The sequence below is a fragment of the Liolophura sinensis genome, chromosome 12, assembly GCF_032854445.1.
Source record: "Liolophura sinensis isolate JHLJ2023 chromosome 12, CUHK_Ljap_v2, whole genome shotgun sequence".
Classification (NCBI taxonomy): Eukaryota; Metazoa; Mollusca; class Polyplacophora; order Chitonida; family Chitonidae; genus Liolophura; species Liolophura sinensis.
The window spans coordinates 9,623,114-9,642,253 of NC_088306.1; the positions used below are offsets into that span (position 1 = coordinate 9,623,114).

Genomic DNA, 19,140 nt, shown 5'->3' on the forward strand with positions numbered 1-19,140 from the left:
AGCTATCACTCTTGACTTCACCATAGCAGGTTACTTCGTCTTAAGACTAACCGATTGGACTTTAGACCTTTTACACCCCAGGGCTCAAGAAGAAAGCTGAAAATATTTTTTGTAGTTTTATATGTTAGGCCACATGTAGTCCATATTTAATAAGAAATCTAAACCAAGGGTTTCATGTATATTTTAATGTGAATAATGTTGTGGTAAAAAAAAAATAGGAGATGGGAAAGCAAAATGATGTAGTCCATCTCAGGTTACCACCTATAGTTTGTACATTTTTCTTTTCTATAACCCTTTTTCCATGGAAGAATTTGTACATTCGTTCAAAAAAAAAACAAAAGAACAAAAACAAACTCATGACGGTCATGATGGAAGCTTTTCTTTTGGCCAGGTTGCATGATCATGTTGGGTAGATTCAGTTACATTTTGCACACACAAAATGTGACCTAGAAATGACATACTTTGGCGTAGCCCTGATATTCGATGTAATGTCATCTAGCGCCCTAATCAAGGTTTATCAAGGTATATATTGCGACGAAATCTGAGCTTTCATAACAGAAAAAATTAATGCCGATATTCATGCAATTTGATTGATGACTTGTGATGGCAGTTTTAGAGTTTTTGGTGATTATTACTATGTGTGCATGTATGTGTTTGTCATTAGGGTTATCAGACCAGGTAATTTGTCAGGTGTATAATCTTTTAATGACGGCAGTGATCTAAGGCTTGGCTAAGCTCACTCTGTTAGGATCTGCTGTGATTATGCAAATATCTCCTATCATAGTCATGAATATTTAGAAGAAACTGATTCTTTCGTGTCGATCAGCTAAGAAAAAAGAAAAGAGCACAGTTACAGGTTAATGGGTACAAAAACAAAGAATGCGTGCTTTGTTTACTGATACATAGCATACATGTACATTTGCCTAATTTATTTGTTTATTTAATTGATCGGTGTTTTACACCATACTGAAGAATATTTCACTTGTACAGCAGCCGCCAGTATTATGGCGGGAGGAAACCTGGCAGAGAAAGGCGAAATCCATGACCATGCGCAGGCTGCTGGCAGACCTTCCCATGTACAGCCTGTGAGGAGGCCAGCATGAGCTGGACAGCGACTACATTGGTTTGAGGCTCCAGGGTCATTACGCCACGCTGGCACGCTAACCCCCTCAGCCATGGAGGCCTCGGTAGCCATTAAATCTCAGTGCTTAAAGTGCAAACTGGACTTAAAATTTGTTTTTGTTATCGTCTTCAATTATTGTTCAAATATTTACCTGCTCTACAAGGTTATTTTAGTTCATTTCACCATAGTCTTGAACAGTAATTTAAAAATATATGCATAAAACATATGGAACTTAAATTTATTGACCAATATCACTGTGTAAAGCAACTTTAAAATTATTACATGAAAAAAAACAAACAAAAACAAAAAAACAACAGTATCTAATGCCATAAGTCTGATCCACATGTTCTTCAGTTTATTATGTGAAATACGGTGTAAGTATGAATGTACAGAATATTAGATTGTATCTCACCAATGACTGATTCATCTAAAGTTACATGTGTGTCTGTATTTGACCCCTTGACCCCTTGTTAACTACCCAGGCTAAAATTACATGATAGTATTTTAGTATGCATTGAATTTGTTGTATGCTGGGTAAAAGCCAGTATGTACATGGATATATAGAGATATGCCTCAGTTTGTAAATATATTTAAAATAATTCACAGCCTTTCTCCAAGATAACCTTCCAGTCTTTCAGACTTTTATTTATGTTGGCCGATTTGCAAAGTGAAAATGTAAATTTGTAGCTAAAATTAGGACCATGTTTCAGTGTGTTTGCAAAGCCAGTATATATATACAAGTATATGTATTGAAAGAGTGCACATCAATTGCCCTGCAAGTGTAAAAGATGACCTAACCTTTCTTTTTACAAAGGTAAGATTTGTAGCTACCTTTATATCACTGGTCAGGTGATACCTGCATTCGTAAGGTGTGTTAAAGAACAAGCATGAATAACCACTTTTACACATCTTATCATCAGTCCCCTAAAATAGCAAAAGGTGGTACCTGATAGAAGTGCTGCCAGAAATAACCTGATGATTGATGGCTCTACTCTGCAGGCACAGACACCTACTGGTATAGCTTACATGAACGTTGGTAAAGCAAAAAAAAAAAACAACAACAACATAAAAATAACAACACACACTTTTGAGTGTATCTTTGCTGTTTACTTGTAATTGTGTACACTTCTTTAAAACTGGTTTATTTTACCCATGTCATGGTGGTACATTTGTACAGTTTAATATTAAGTATGTATATGTACCTGACATCATAACAGGGTTGTTTGTCAGTCAGACAGAAAATAATCGAAAATCTCAGCTGCATGTATATGTGGCATAAAGTTTGAATGCTATAGAGGACATTTGGTTGAAAGTTCTAAGAGTGACATAAATAAGGATGTGAACTATCAGAAAGTTTGAGGATATGACAGTCTTTTGGTTAAAAGTTATACTGAAATAATACATATCAATTCCTGTAAAATTGTTTTCCAAGATTTGCCCAGCCTAGGCACTGTTATACATGTACATGTGTTCTCATGATAAAGTGTATGTAGATAGGAGTTTACAGGAATTGCAGGAACCATATTTGAAATAAAAATTGTCCATTTTTGAAATAAGCTTGGTGATAACTTTTGAAATGAAAATTTGCCAATTTGAAGTAAAATGTGCACTTTTTTCATGAACTGGTTAATTTCTGAATAGCGGAACTGTTCTTATTTCTTAAGCACTTAAATTTTTATTTTTGAATGTAGTCAGAAGGATTTTTTGGCAAGCTTGTCACCGTTTCGTGGCATGGAACTTGCTTTAAAAATGGTCTGTTTTGTTTCAGAAGTGGTTTTTTTTATCTAAAACTGATACATTATTTCCTAAAGGACATTACAACAGGTGGGAGTAAGAGTCCGGGAAATTAGGTACAGTGCGTAGTGTAAGGTTGGCTTAGGAAATAATTAGTGTGGTAAAGAACATCCCTCAGTTACCCTCCCCCTTCTTACTCCTCGGGCCCCATTGCTCTCCCCCTGTTTCTGTTTCTCAAAAATCAGCCTGGCACGCAGCCAGGTTGAGGTACATGTAGAGGAACAGATCCCTCTAACCCCCATCCCTTCCGCTTGCAGATCTAAGTATAGAGACAGATATGGCTGCAGTCTGCTAGCCTCATCCACAACTCTTGTACTACACCTACTGCTATATGTACCCAGTAGGCTGGCCCTTCAGGAGATAACAAGGAGCCAGGATGACCTACAATAAGCATATCCACAGCTATACCATAGTCACCCTAATATCCACATCTCACTGATGGAGTCTTGAGTTACAGTGTTATGGCAGAGTGACCTCCCTTATTTTGTGAAGCAATGTCAGCCACTTGGTTTTTATTCATTTATTTATTTGATTGGTGTTTTATTTCGTATTCAGGAATATTTCACTTGAATGTATGGCGGCGACCAGAATCATGGTGGGAGGAGCCCAGGGGAAACCCATGACCATCTGCAGGTTGCTCACACACCTTCCCATGTACGGCCGGAGAGGAAGCCAGCATGAAGCATGAGCTGGACTTGAACTCACAATGACCACATTGGTGAGAAGCTTCAGGGTCATTGTGCTGACATGCTTATCACCTCGGCCAGAAAGACCCCCGGTGTCTTGATACTAAGGGCCCACTTTTCTTGCAGTTGTATGTAATGCACTTTCAGTAGGTAATAGCATTTATGAGGAATGTTATGAAAGTATAATTTACAAAATTTTGTGAAAGTGGAGCAGTTCTATTATCTTATGACATACATACTGTCCGTAATATCTGAATCTTCTGCGGATAGCAACTGACAAGACGGATGAATCAGTCTATCATCGGTTCTGAAGAATGAAAGAACAACGGGAAAACAATATATTTTGTAATCCCGTAAAGTGGCATTAGTGTGAAACAGGACCTCGATCTTAATTGTTACGTCAAGAAATGATTGTTGCTCAACGTGTGCAATGCCCTGTCTTTATTGTGACGTCATAATGAGGAGCTGGGAGACGAACATTTGACATCAGCAAAATGTTGTCAAGCCGTTTGACAGGTCCCCATTGATGTCATGGTGTGAAATTAGGTTCCAGTTCATCTGTACACATGCACCTTTGTGGCACCTGCCGATGGAGAGTCTGTATCGTGATATAAATAGCATAAACAAATGCTGGAGAGATAAATTTAAGAAATATGTGTTTATGGGAGGGAATCTAGAAATTTGATTGTTGTAATTATTCCCACAAATCCAAAGGAGTTGAGCTCTGTAAAGCAGGAAAAGACTGAGTTAGATTTTTAAATTTTTAATGTGAAGTTGGGCAAAGATTTATCCTTTGTTAATTTTTTACCTTTGGAATGTTTTTCTAACTATAATCAAGCATATATTTAGTGTCGAGGACAACGTGTACCCGTGTACTTGTATCAGTGCACTTTTCCGTCTCCATCTGTAACTCATTATAGTTAGTCTCTTGGGGGTTTTCCAGGAAAAGAAAGCAGTTCACTGGAACCCTGAAATGTGCTCTGCTGGCATGACTGGGTATAAACATACGAAAGGAAATATTATAGAAACATGAGGAGAGGGATTCCTGTTGTGTATGGCAGGGCACTCACTGGATCATCGGGTGTTTGTCTTGTCACAGTTTATAATTCAACCCTGACTCTTGATGCCTGAGGCGCTCAAATCCAACTTTATAGGAGAAGAAAATATAAAAATGATATATTCCTCAGATCAAAGGGTGTGAAAAGTTACTTTTAAATATGGTCTTCCATATTTTTTTTTTCAATTTTCTGAAAAATAGAAAAGTACGTTTTAAAAATAACTGTTTTATGGTGGGTGTTCAGAATGACCTGTGGTATGATGTCATCATGAGTGCAGCGTAATAAGGAAAATAATGTATGCCAGATAAATTTGTGTAAATTTGTTGTTCATATTTAAAAGAATGTTCAAAAATATGTAAGGTTTAACACATTAGGAGAAAAGACCAAATTTGGACACAAATAAATTTATCACAAAACAGCGTTAATACCCTTACATTTAAGAACATTCTTGTGCAAGAGGATACACAAGCAGGTGGGCCCAAATAACCACCATACACAAATTATTTTTGCTTCCTCCCACCATAATGCTGGATGTTGTCGTGTTGGTGTAATATTCTTGAATACACGAGTCAAATAAATAAGCATTGATAAAGCAGGAATGAGCAAGAGGCTACATAGCTTAGGCCCCAAGTACATTTGTCAGGAAATTTCCTTGTTGATCTGTTAAAGTTGTGTTAAACCTTTGTGTGTTCTGTGTTAGCTTTCATCCACAAGGCAAACTGGTAACAGGAAGTAGAATTGTTTTAATGTTTAAGATACAACAACAACAACACACATTGCGTCAGGAATGCCCAAATTCCTCAACCTTTTTGCATATGAAAGAGCAACTTTCAACGCAGTTTATGCACCCTTTTCTTTTCATTTTGAAGACAATACTGCTCTAGTGTGGTTGGCCCATTTTAGGGCTTCACAAAAAGTATAATTTTATCAGTCTACACAGAAAAATGCCTTTAGAATACACTTAAATAACCACCTTGCAAACATGAGAAAAGATTGAAGAATTACATTTATTTTGGTCCAGTGCGGTCGCTTTGAGTTTCCTCTCCGGCCGTACCTGGGAAGGTCTGTCAGCAACCTGTGGATGGTCGTGTGTTTCCTCCGGGCTCTGCCTGGTTTAGACCCTCCCCCCACCCCTCATAATGCTGGCCGCGGCAGTATCCATGTAATTGAAGTATTCTTGAGTACGACGTAAAACACCAGTCACATAAATAAATAAATATAAATTGAAGGTTTGAAGAATAATCTGAGGTCTTTGGTTCTGTCTTACTAGTAATTAACGGTGTTGCTGCAGGGTTTACCTTTGACCCTGTTTTTATGAGTCTTTTGGTGAGAATGACCGGAGGCCCATTGTAAAGGCATGAAAAAATGTGAAGAAATTGTCAGAAGTAGTGTCACCAACCTACGACGTGTCAGGGCGTGAAAATTAACAGTAATGCTGCTTGACCCCTTGGGTTACTGCCCAGTAGTTGATCTAAGTGCTTATTATACAATGTTTTCTTGCTAATTGCTTATTATACAAAGTTTTCTTGCTAATTAGGTTATTATACAAAGTTTTTCAAGGTCTGTTGAAGAAGTTATCTGTTAAAATGTGGAATGAACTGTTCATTACATTTGCTTTATGTGATGAACATTTGGATATAATCCTGAAAAGATCAAAATAATGATAAATGATGAAGATTTTCATGCTCATACTAACCAAACAAATGGAAATGGTAGCGACGTAGTTGAAAAAAAAAAATTAGGGAAAATGTCTACAATCTAACAGTATATTATAATATGACGTTCTGGTGCAATGTATTCTCTTTAAAGTCATGTCATAATGAGGTGGGACCGGGTCCTGCATTACAGACTGAATAACTGATAAGCCCTTTGTGCTAGAAGACAATTGGTCATTAGTTACAAGGAAAATAAAAATAGAAGAAGAGCGATAGACATATTTCACAGCCCTTGGGCTGTAGTTGATACTGTTTATTTCTGTTAATTGACTGTTAAGTGGTATAATTTGGCTGTCTTTGCTGCTGTTTAAGTTCTGTCTACATTGGTTTCCTGTTTTGACTAGGTGTGGTTTCTTTCCCAGTGAGAGCTAGTCTACCTCCTGGTTAAGTGTGGGTGTGTAGGTGCTGTGTGTCTCCGTTCACAGCCTGAAGGTTTGGCCAAGTCACCCTCAAACCACTGACATGTGGATGGGGCATGGTCCAAGGGAATCTGATATCTGCATTAGTAATCGCTTCCTGTACATGGGAATTTGGACGGAAAGAGTGTTAGGTACATGTTCCCACGCTCTGAATCAAAAACATGTAAATGATGCAAATTTGATACTCAAGACTACGAAAAGTTATTTGTAAGTTTGATTTTTTTGAATTGTTTTTTGTTAATTTTTATTTACGGAGAAAAGGACATTCGAAAATAACTTTTGTATGGTGGGTGTCTTGTTTTCAAGAAAGATAAAATATTAGAGAAATAGAGAAAATGATTTAAGCCCATATTACAATACCAATAACTTCTCATCTTAAATAATTTGCGTGATTTTTTTCTCTTTAACACATTCAGGTAAATTTAAATTTCTTTTTTATTAGAGTCTTATTAGTTTTGATAATTAAACTCAAGCTCATAATCAAACTGATAAATCAGATGTGAGAGAACAAAGGATTACTCTAGCTTTTGAATCACTATCGCATTTTTAAATTAATTTCAATGAGCCAGTAAATCCACTAAGAATGTTTTGGTAAATCACAAGTATCGTTTTAAAGTATGGAAATATTGAGCACAGAATGATTTCATTCGTTGGACACACTAATATTGTGTTTTGATTTATTTATTTGATTGATTCAAGAATATTTCACTTGTATAACGGCGGCCAGCATTATGGTGGGAGGAAACCGGGCACCCCAAAACCATCCATAGGTGTCTGGCAGACCTTCCCACGTATGGCTGGAAAGTAAGCCAGCATAAGCTGGACTTGAACTTACAACGACCTCATTGGTGAGAGGCTCCAGGGTCATTATGCTGCGGTAGCTCACTAACCAACTGAGTTAAAGAGGCCCTCATTTGTGTTTTGTGTTTTGTGTTTAGCATACATTCTACATCAACATTGTAACAAGTTGACTAATAGGTGTCTTCCAGTACTTAGTATTTCAAATTCCAAAAGGAGAATTTCCAGTTATACAGAACCTTCGACACAGCACTAGCTGCCTCCCCAAACAGACTCTGTTAGTGGGCCACACCTACAGTATCCTGATACACATACATATAGGAACATATACATTGTTGTAGGTTAGGTTGAACTTGCTAGTTAAACAGTGTGTAAACAATCTGATTTTTGATTATACACTTAACTGGCGGTGAAGTTTTGTGGTTATAAGGTGCTTAGAGCTGAGAAGTTTCAGGATTGCCTGATGGTTTACATGCACCTGTTCAGCTGAACCAGTATTGAATGGCTTAGTCTGTTTATAAGTCAGTATGTTAATCTATACAGTATTTATTCCTGACTAAGTTACTCATTTTGCTCGATGTTTATTTATCTTTAATAAAAATGCGTTTTGAAGTTAATTTGGATTGGGGGATGATAATCCAACTAGTAAAAAAAATCCAAAAGTGTTATTTTAATGTCTGTATTTGCTTCAAAAATGCCACTGTGGGCAAATTTGTCTAAAGTTTGGTACTGTTATGTAAAAATCAACTTTCAGAAGTATATAATCACAAAAGACTTCAAATGATGATGACAGCATTTAAGTTTTTCTGATCTAAAATTAATCAAACTTCACAAAAAACAGTTGAAGTTAAGCAGAGGAATCAATCCGAATCAAGAAAGATGTTTCAAGTGCATTGACAGTAATTAGTGCAGCTGAACTCACGTTGAAAGACTGGGTCTGTTTCTCATAAATTTATGCTCGTTAATTAGGTTAATGTATGCATGAGATGATGAAGATTGTAATTTACCAGTTCACCCTTACACATGGCTTTATACAGAAAATAGATTTTTTTGTGTGTGTCATGTGCATGCCTGTTAAAAAAACATGGCATTTAAACTGGTTTGCAGTCAGCCTGTCATACATACATGTAGTCAGAATACATACATGTAGTCTCAACTCTACAAGAACAAGATTTCCTTGTGGATAGCTGAGATAGTGTTCTTGGTTTTATATTTATAGTTCAATAAATCGCAACATCTCTCATTAAATTTTGCTTTTTTGCATACATACCTCATCTCATTTTACCATTTCATGCCATTTCATATCCAGTTTACACATTGTTGTTGTTGTTGATTCATTTCAGTTTTTCCATTCATTGGAAATACTTTTTTTAAAAATCCACTTTGTTTTTGACTTCTAGCCTGTGTATGAGAAGCCTATCTCAGCTAAACGAGATACACCACAGCATTTGTTCTGCTGGAAATGGGTTAGTCTCCTCAAAACACTTTCATATAACCTTTGTTGAAACTCTCTTATCATTAATACTAACATAAGGCATGAAGCAGCTTGATATAGTTAAGGGGCTTTTTTTTTGTGGCTAAACACTTAAACGTAGTACAGGTCAAGTGAGGTTACAAATCTTTGTTATGGGTACATTTCATTTTCTTTGACTTATAGGCTACTAATTATTGCCGCTTTAATTTTTCAACTTCACAGTTAAGCGTCATAAACTGAGTACTGTATTTGACCCAAAATTCTGTCCCTAATACACGTAAGTTATTTCTGTGAGTTCCACTGATCTCAAAATGGTGTTTTTTGGGGGTTTGTTTGCAAGGTATAGGGGGATATTCTACTGTGTAAAATGTAAGTGTGAGAAGCAATGTTTTATGATCTGAATTTGCCTCTGAAAATGTACTTTTTGGGGGCAAATTTTTAAGGCCAATGCAGTAGTAGATTTCTGTGCAAAGAGCCCTAAACCCCCTCCCCCCCCCCCCCCCCAAGTTCTAGTGTGCTGACTGTTACCAAGTCAAGTTTTGTATCATAGAGATATAAAATCATCCTACATGATTTATATTTTCTGCTTTTGCCCCACATAGTTAGGAAATGGTGTCCTTAGAACTTTACATAAATGCCAGACAGCCAAGTTTGCAATGCAGTTACATTTATAGTAAGCCTACTTTATATGTGAAATGTGAAATGTTCTTGAGTACGAGCTAACACAAAAAGATGAAATAATTAACAAAAAACAGATCTGTGTATGCACATGTATTTCATCCCAGCTCGTTAGAAGCAAAGCCAACCAGCTGGCATATGTACAGAATCATACCTAAAGCTGTTTTAGCTCCGGAAAACATTTTGACCTCTGAGACTGAAAAAAGCTGTAGTAAATTGAACAAAGCTATGATTGTTGATCAAATGAAAAGTTAAGATTTTATACAAATTGCTTTTATTAAAACACTTTAAAGTTCTCGTATAGTATCGTGTTGAGTTGCATTTTGTAAAATGTCTTCATGGTCACATGGCCACAAAGTCACCGTTAAAGATCAGATTCATAGTATTTAAAGGTTTTAGATATGTTTCAGAATATTTTTCAAGATATGGCCCTGATGTACATGTATGCATTCAAATTAATATATATATATATATATATATATACATCACACTAGCATTGATCTACATTAACAGCTGGGCTAAAGGTTTCAGTTTGCATGCCACTAGCTCACCACCAGCTCACCACTAGTGCACCACTAGCACCTGATTAGCTAGCTTTCAGCAGTACACTACCATTACACTAGCCTTCATCTGCGAGCATGTAGGCTTTCTGCAGGGCATCTAATAATACTGTGGACTGATAACTGTAACCAACCAGTGTTGATTTGTTTCCAATGGCAAGTTAAAAGGGTCCACAAAGTGCATTGAAAGTTGCTTTCATATTTGAAAAGGATTAGTCTTTAGTGTCCGTACAACCATTTGAATGCCATTCACACTAATAGCACACAACTGGGAAAGCTTTTGGCTTAACTTTATACTGGGGATGCTAGCCTGTACTATGAGCTCTGGTGCACCAGTCATGACATGTGTAGAGCACAGATACATCATGGCTGACCAATTTACACGTACAAGTAACCGGCTTGAATGTATCTGTAATGGTGTTGGTTGATGCAAGGGGAGTTTCTTGATTTCGCTCTAGCAACTGACTTCATCAAGATCTGTGATTTCTTCATTAGCGTGCTCCATGGGACACCCTGCCCACTGAACAGGCTAGGTGTGGACTATAGGATACATGCGCCTCTAGATGATTGCAGTATATGTATAAAACATTCTTTATTTCATCAGAGCTTGCATCTGAACTGTTGACATGATGAAGTTTTGAGTTTAATGAGGCTTTGGTTTCACAGCTTAAAAGATTTGCCATGCATTGTGGGATTTGAAGTATGATAAGGGAGAGACAGTGAGCAACATTTGTGACATTTGGCAGGGTGAGGGTTCACTTTATTAGTTTGATACACCTGTAAAGGCCAACTACAGCATTCACATAGAGCCTGCCTGTACATTGTACCCTGAAGTTTACTTTTGCAAAATTGTGCTCAAACGGGTAGAGGAAAATATCTAGGAAACAAAAGTGTCTGAAATTACCCAGGTACCCATTTTTTGTGAAGAATTTTGAAATTTGCGATTCTCATGCAGGAGAAAAAAAAAATAATACTGCCATGATGTAATCATCCCTTGTTCCTCGACATATCCCACAATGCACCACACACATTAGTAATCAGGTCAATTATCAAATCAGCTTGTGTCTGGGGGTTTGAGCCATGGAAAAGCAGAGTTACCTGTGTACACCTGTGTACACTGGAAGTCGTTGCTCGTGATTATATTGCTGCCGTAAGCTTGTTTGAAGCATTTTATGAAATGATATTCGTGTAGATAGATGGTTCTGGTGCATGCATTCTTTGGGTTTCGAGTTTTTTGTTGCTGAAAGCACATGATGTACGTGCAAATGTAGATGCGTATATAAATATATAGGAAATATATATATTGGAAAACTTGAATCAACATCGATTGTTCTGTTATATATATAACTTTCTTGTAAAACATTTCCGCCAGTTTATGAAGTACCAAAAACCCCCAAAATTGGATCTTAGTTTTAGCGAACGTGAGTATACTGCTTGTCAATGGAACAGTCTTCATGCATGCTTGTTACTTTGCAGAATTATTTGATGACAATGATCATGTAACATTGACTCGCATGGTCAACTTCTAACTGTCACAGTAGATGTAATTTTTTGTGTTTAATAAAAGTAAATTTATGGTTAAAAATGATGATGTCAAAATTTTACCATCTACAGGCGAGGCCCCTCGTTTTAGATTAGTAATCAAGGTTAAAACCTACGTATATAGGAGAGCTCTTATTACAGCAAGGGACCTTGGTAAGATAAAAAAAGCTAGGAGGCTTTTGGCATCAGTAATAAATTTTCATGTCATCTTACTTGCAGGTTATCAGAGAAAAAGAAATTCAGGATACTGATGCTTCACAGAGAAAACACTTGAAAGAAAACGCTGAAGTTGCGAAAGAAAACGCCAAGAATGTCCCTGACAGTTCCAAGCCTGTTCCAAAAACAACAGTGGGGTCACGGACGCCATCAATACGTAACAACAACAACAATAATATACAGATCCCTAAGTTTTACTTCCCCATGGGAAAGCCGCTACCTGAAGACCACACGGAATCGCTGTTACAACGCGTAGCAGAGGAGTTCAGTAAATTTGAGGGTGGAAAGGTCTACAAGAACCAAATGACTGTCATTGCCAAGGTATAGTTTTCTGATTATGCTTTTTAATTAAAAACTGTACCCAGCACACAATATTTAAAAGTGTTTGCTTTCTGCTTTTAGAAGTCTGATGGTGAGAGTGCCATTGGTTTTAGACGGGTGGTTTGAGGTTTGTTTGGTTTTATTTATTTATTTATTTGATTGTTGTTTTGCGCCGTACTCAAGAATATTTCACTTATACGACGGTGGCCAGCATTATGGTGGGAGGAAACCGGGCAGAGGCCGAGGGAAAACCACGACCATCCACAGGTTGCTGGAAGACCTTCCCACTTACGGCCGGAGAGGAAGCCAGCATGAGCTGGACTTGAACTCACAGCGACCGCATTGGTGAGAGACTCCTGGGTCCTTAGGCTGTGCTAGCGCGCTAGCCAACTGAGCCACGGAGGCCCCTGAGGTTTGTTTAGAAGACCCGATGATAAACTATTGGATAAACATCACATCTAAAGTGATATTTTAACTGTGACCTATATAATATTTGTTTTTTTGCGGTCAGATTTTTCTAGCTAAACTCAGTCGCCCATTTAACAAAACTCTTCATGTATACACCTTGGTTATTCTGGTCGCTTTTCAAGAAAACGCTATTTATGATGTTCATACCTTTCCTTCGTCACTTGTCAATATCCTATTTTGATACACATAATCTTGTCTGACAAATATAAGGAAGAAATAAGACAAATATAAGGAAGAAATAAGTCGTATGTCAAAGGTTCGGCTGTGTAATAATAGAAGTGTTAATACAGAATATGAAATGCCACTTACATCTGTCCTGATAAATGCTATTTGAACCACATATACCTTAAACCCTCAACCTTTTCACATATAAAAGAGCATCTTTCAATACAATTTAGGCACCTTTTGAATTTGATTTTGGAGACAAAATCTCATTGATTGGGTTGGCCAATTTCAGGGATTCACAAAAAGTAAAATTTTATCAGCCTACACAGTGTAATACTCTCAGAATCTGCTTAAATAAACACCTTGCAAACATGCAAAAATGTTCAAGAATTACAGAATATAAGCCCTTTTCTTTGTTTGTAATTCCTATGTGTGACTATATTATGGCTGTGACACATATTACTGTTTGTGTCTCATATTAGCAATCTCTTTGTGCTTGGCCACTGTAGAATTACTAACTGTGACTATATTATGGCTGTGACACATGTTACTGTTTTTGTCTCATATTAGCAATCTCTGTGTGCTTGGCCACTGTAGAATTACTAACTGTGACTGTATTATGGCTGTGACACATATTCCTGTTTGTGTCTCATATGAGCAATCTCTGTGTGCTTGGCCACTGTAGAATTACTATGTGTGACTATATTATGGCTGTGACACATATTACTGTTTGTGTCTCATATGAGCAATCTCTGTGTGCTTGGCCACTGTAGAATTACTATGTGTGACTATATTATGGCTGTGACACATCTTACTGTTTGTGTCTCATATTAGCAATCTCTTTGTGCTTGGCCACTGTAGAATTACTATGTGTGACTATATTATGGCTGTGACACATCTTACTGTTTTTGTCTCATATTAGCAATCTCTTTGTGCTTGGCCACTGTAGAATGCCCAGGGCATCTCTTTGTAACGCCTCTTGATACCCTCATTGATAACTGTGTTTGTGTCTACAGGCCTCACGGTTGCCCATGTACTGGAGGACGGTGTTGTTCTCAGCCGCAGGGGGAGATAAGCAGGGCTTCATCACAATACAGATGTACACCGCCATGTGGAGAAAGTACGCAAAACATATTATATACTCCCTCATTGGATCCGTGTACACATAGTTTTATATTACTGTAAAGTGAGGAGTTAATTGCTTAGGCAGGTGTAATGATGAACAGAATTTCTTCTCGATGATATGATGTTAAAATTCTTAAACCGAAACAATCTCAGAAAGTGAAAATTCACCAGTTTTGGGTATTTAAATATTTTGATAATTTTCTGACAAGGTATGATGATGAACGTGCATCCAAGTTACGAAATATCATGTACACGTGTAGGTAGGTCAACCCTGCTTGATTTATGCGTAACCGGCAAGCCGGTTTTAGCCACGGCATGTGCCAGTCATGTGACCAATTGCGCAAAGATGCCATCTGTAAGTTCCGTTGTGGCCTTGTCTCCTATTTTAGAGCAAACAAGAAAATTGAAAGATTGGACTAACTGGTTGCATTATGACCAAAGCCAGATAATAGGGCTGCAAATATCAAGCTTGTAGAAATTTGCTATGAACACAAAGACAAAAGTGCAGCGACAAATTTAAAGGTTGTTTATTTTGCAAGTCTAGCCTATTTCACATATGTGCCATCTTCAGCCAGTGTTCATCTGTCCTGCCAATGTGACTAGCCTTTTGCATCACTTTGGGCAGATGAAGTGAACTCGCCGTAGCAAAACAAGAAACGGCATGCCCTTGTCAGCTGGCTGATGTGAAATGAAACAGGTCCTAAACGAGTACAGTAAAGCCAAGGTTGAGGGGCTATGCCAAAGTTTGTATATAGGAGACTTCTTGCTGTGATATAAATACAAACATTGCTGAAAGCTGGGCACCATGTGGGTTGAAATATAGATTAAGTAATTCACTTTAAATACTTACTTAGTTATTTGGATCAGAAAGCTCGTCTGAATAGTTTCTGTTTGTACACAGAAGAGCATGGATTTGAAACTAGTCCAATATTTTTGAATTGAAATCGAACTGTTTAATACAGGAGTAATTTAAAGAGGCTATGCCAGAGGGTTTTAGCAAGAAAAAAATTTGAATGTGTTTAGATCAGACTAGACCAATTAATTACCTTTCGCAGAATACTAGCCTTGTCTGTGCTTGTCTTAAAATTTAAAAGCGGGTTGCATTACAACTTTTCAATCTTTACAGTCATTTAACACTATAAACATCACAGGTACAAGTCTGTTGTTTAATGAAAGGCAGTCATTTGAGCTTTTCTTGAAAATATAGAAAATTTTATTGGTGGGCAAAAAATTTTCCAGTATAGTAGGTAAACTTTACATAGAGATTAACAAACAGAAAGAAGCTGTAGTTACAACTGACATTTCATGTTTGTATATTCTACCTGTCAGAATGCTACTGAACTGCCATGATGATGCGTCCCGTTTCACCTGGTTACTGGCCAAACAAGGCAGGCGTTATTTGGAACACGAGGACTTTGTTCCTATCGTTCAGGTAAGACCAAAACTTTCAAACTTGAGTAAGATGGAAAATAAGCAGTTTACAGTTTCATGTATATGTGGTTTATTTTCCATGATGAAAAGCTTCATTGGTAAGAGAAGTCAGTTATTTAGATATGATGTAGACACGTGTTAATGCCATCAAAAGGATACGGTTTGTTGCAAAAGAATAGATTTACCTGTAAAGTTAGCGATGTGTGATGGATTATGTTGAAATATAAAATGGAATACTATTATAGAAAACTTGCTGCCAAGCTTAGACTACTCCAATTTGGGTTTGTTTTTAGTTTTGTTTTTTTTGTTTGTTTTTTTTTGTTTTTTTTTTGTTTTTACTGGCAATCACAAATAAACACCTATACACTAATAAATCCAAAAATTTAGTAAAATTAACGTTGTAAATGCACCTATTTATTTAGTCCAAATGTTTGGACTAAATGTTTTTTCATGTCTGTCGTCAACAGGAAAATTGCCATGATAGTCAAGCATTTTCAATCATTTAGATGATTTTCATGTTTTATTTTTATTTTTTTTTACTCTCCTCCAACATTAAAAAAAGTTATACCCTGCTCATAAACAACAGTTAATATTTTGACATGCCCTTAAGATCACGTGTTCTTTTTACAGGTTTTATATCGTTTTATACATTGCACCAAATACATGTATTAAGAATGCTTAGAGGTATGAAAGGCTGCGAATTTTTGCAACGATGGTTCCAAACTTCCTGGGTAATAAAAGATCCGGTATGTTTTTGACAGGATATTGTGGATACCCACCCAGGCCTGGGCTTCCTGCAGGAGGCACCAGAGTTCCACTCCAGATACGTCAACACAGTAAGTCTCATCCAAAGCCAACGGCATGCAAATCCTTTACATTTTTCACAGTTTATTTTATTTTATTTTATTTTTTTTTCTGGTGTCTTTTAAGTGAAATATTCTTTGAGTATGGCGTAAAACTCCAATCAAATAAATAAATAAATAAATATAAGTGAAATATTCTTTGAATACCACGTAAAACTCCAATCAGATAAATAAATAAATATTTATGTTATTTACACCAGCGATCTGCAGACAGTTATGTGGTAGATTAAGAGACAGGTTTCCTCTCACCATGAGACTGGTGGCCGTCATATAGGTGAAACAATCGGCATGAAACACCATCCGAATAAATGAATCAATTGAATATTACGGATTCTGTGTGCTTCACTTAAATTTCAGGGTTTGGGGAAAATACTAATTCAGTAATAAAATTTTTATTGCGCCTTTGATAGGTTTTATACATCTCCCGGAATTGTTCTTGTTTGTCAGGTCATAGCTCGAATATTTTACACGGTCAACAGATCGTGGTCATCGAAGATTAACGTCCACGAGCTGAGGAGGAGTAATTTTCTACAGGTGGGTCACACTTTACACGTACAGGTAGTATGTGTGGGTGCAAACAGGTCTGTTGGGTATTCATCTATTCAACCATCATCTCATACAAACAGAAGTCTGGATGTTCTTGTGTTAAATGCTTTATGTAGACTTATGACTGTAACTTGCTACCACGCTGTTACATTTAGTCATGGATTTATGTGAAAAGAAAAGCCCGTCAGAATCCCCTCTTCCACAAACTTGGCATAATGTTGTAGGCACAATTCTGGATGTACTGTGTTTCACGTAAAGTTTGGTATGTAAAAAGGTACTAAAGTGATACTTTGATGCCAAGTCTTCTAATAAGAAATTTAAAAATTTGCAAGTGGCACTATGCCAAAAACCACGTGAAATACAGTACCAGTGTTAAATACTGTATGAAAACTCATATAAGGGTGACTTGCCATCACAATGTTATGTTTATTACATTTTACATTTTATCGTGAACGTAATAAGTATGTGGCAAGTGTACATGAAGGGCTTTGTTAAAACATATAATACATATACATGTACATATATCCAGAATCCAGCTGACATCACAAATGCAGCCCAAAATGTTCCTTGTTATACTTACTTGTGATGATTGACCTGATGATAGACCTTGTGACGATTGACCTTGCGATGATTGACCTTGTGACGATTGACTTTGTGATGATTGACCTTGACCTTATGATGATTGACTTGTGGATGATTGACATTGTGGTGATTGACATTGTGGTGATTGACCTTGTGATGATTGGCCTTGTGATGATTGACCTTGACCTTATGATGATTGACATTGTGATGATTGACATTGTGATGAATGACCTTGTTCTCAAATTATCATTATTAAAGCCACTGTTTCGAAATCTCAAAATTTAAGATCGGAAGTGTAGAATACAAGAATCAAGCTTGTGTGGCTTATTTGGCATTAGTATTCTTACTACGTCTACTGTGAAAATCCATCAGACACTTGTTTTGCAATCCAGAGGACACACAAGATGCACATTCATTCCTACCGTCGGGCTTCAAATTTATGTGGGGGGCCTTGGTGAAAATATTGATTTGGTCAGCAATGCATGTGCAGCCATTTACGCTGGCCAACACTCATTGAAGACCAATTGTCTTTCACCAGTACTGTGTTCATGTATACAGAGTGGAGCAAAAGTCTGGACCCATAGGCAGTTGTTGTTTATGCTAACAAACCAAGAACATTACAAGCACTAAAAGGTAACATCGTACAAGAAATTGAAACCATAAGAGGGAATTACTCTGTGCTTTGAAATGTGCAAAGACCATGTGTCTCCCGAGTAAGAAAGGTGGAGGTCAGTTCAAACACTTATTCTAAACTGTGAATTGTTATATAGTCAATTGCCTATGGGTCCAGACTTTTGCTCCACTCAAACCTCTGCAGCTTGTTGTTATTGTTTAACCCTGTTACCTGGTTTTCTCCATCCATAAAACTGACTTGCCATCTTGAATTTGTTGAGAACAAGAATTAACAAAAAAAGAAAAAAAAAAGTATGAAGAATGAAACCATGCCTTACTGCAGTGCTGAAGTTGATAGACATTGATGTTTTCAGACATTGGCCCTGTTAGAAGATGAAGATGACATCAACCAGATCACGGACTATTTCTCCTATGAACATTTCTATGTGATCTACTGTAAGTTCTGGGAGCTGGACAAAGATCACGACCTGTTAATTGATCAGAATGATCTCTCCAGGCACAACGAACACGGTGAGAACCTTATCTTGCCCCCTTCTGACTGTCTGAGGTTTAAATCAGTCAGTTGTCTAAATAAAGCCTGTCATATAAAATCATGTGGTACAAGAGTGTACCATCTGTGGTGGGATACTCACCGGTTAGTTTGCTAGTTTGTGAACATGATGGTTACCTCTGGTTGATGGTTCCTTCAGCTGATCTTTTCCTTCACCCTGTCTTCAGTTTTCTCTTGCTGGTAGTTTCTTCTCCCTCAGGTTTCTCCAGCTGATGGTTTCCTCCAGTTGATGGTCTTCTCCACCCCATTTTTGTCTGGCTGATTTTTTCCTATTACTGATGGTTTTGCCCATGGCAGATTTCTCTAGCTGCTGGTTTTCTCCAGCCTAGGTTTCTCCTCATATAATCCTTACAGCCGTTGTAGGAGTGAAACATGGCTGATTATCCTGTGAAA

At 37.2% G+C, this 19,140-nt stretch overlaps 1 protein-coding gene across 3 annotated transcripts in view; it reads left to right on the forward strand.

The window, feature by feature from the left end:
• LOC135479113 (serine/threonine-protein phosphatase 2A regulatory subunit B'' subunit beta-like) overlaps positions 1–19,140 on the forward strand; it is a 50,225-nt gene that overhangs the window by 22,639 nt on the left and 8,446 nt on the right. For 2 of the 3 annotated variants that reach the window (XM_064758846.1, XM_064758845.1), the window contains exons 3-8: positions 12,067–12,384; positions 14,034–14,137; positions 15,472–15,574; positions 16,335–16,409; positions 16,884–16,970; positions 18,551–18,707. In XM_064758846.1, the coding sequence (XP_064614916.1) occupies positions 12,067–12,384; positions 14,034–14,137; positions 15,472–15,574; positions 16,335–16,409; positions 16,884–16,970; positions 18,551–18,707 (844 nt within the window). Of the gene's footprint in view, positions 1–8,993; positions 9,060–12,066; positions 12,385–14,033; positions 14,138–15,471; positions 15,575–16,334; positions 16,410–16,883; positions 16,971–18,550; positions 18,708–19,140 lie in introns of all 3 variants that reach the window. The other variant, XM_064758844.1, reaches the window with a different exon arrangement.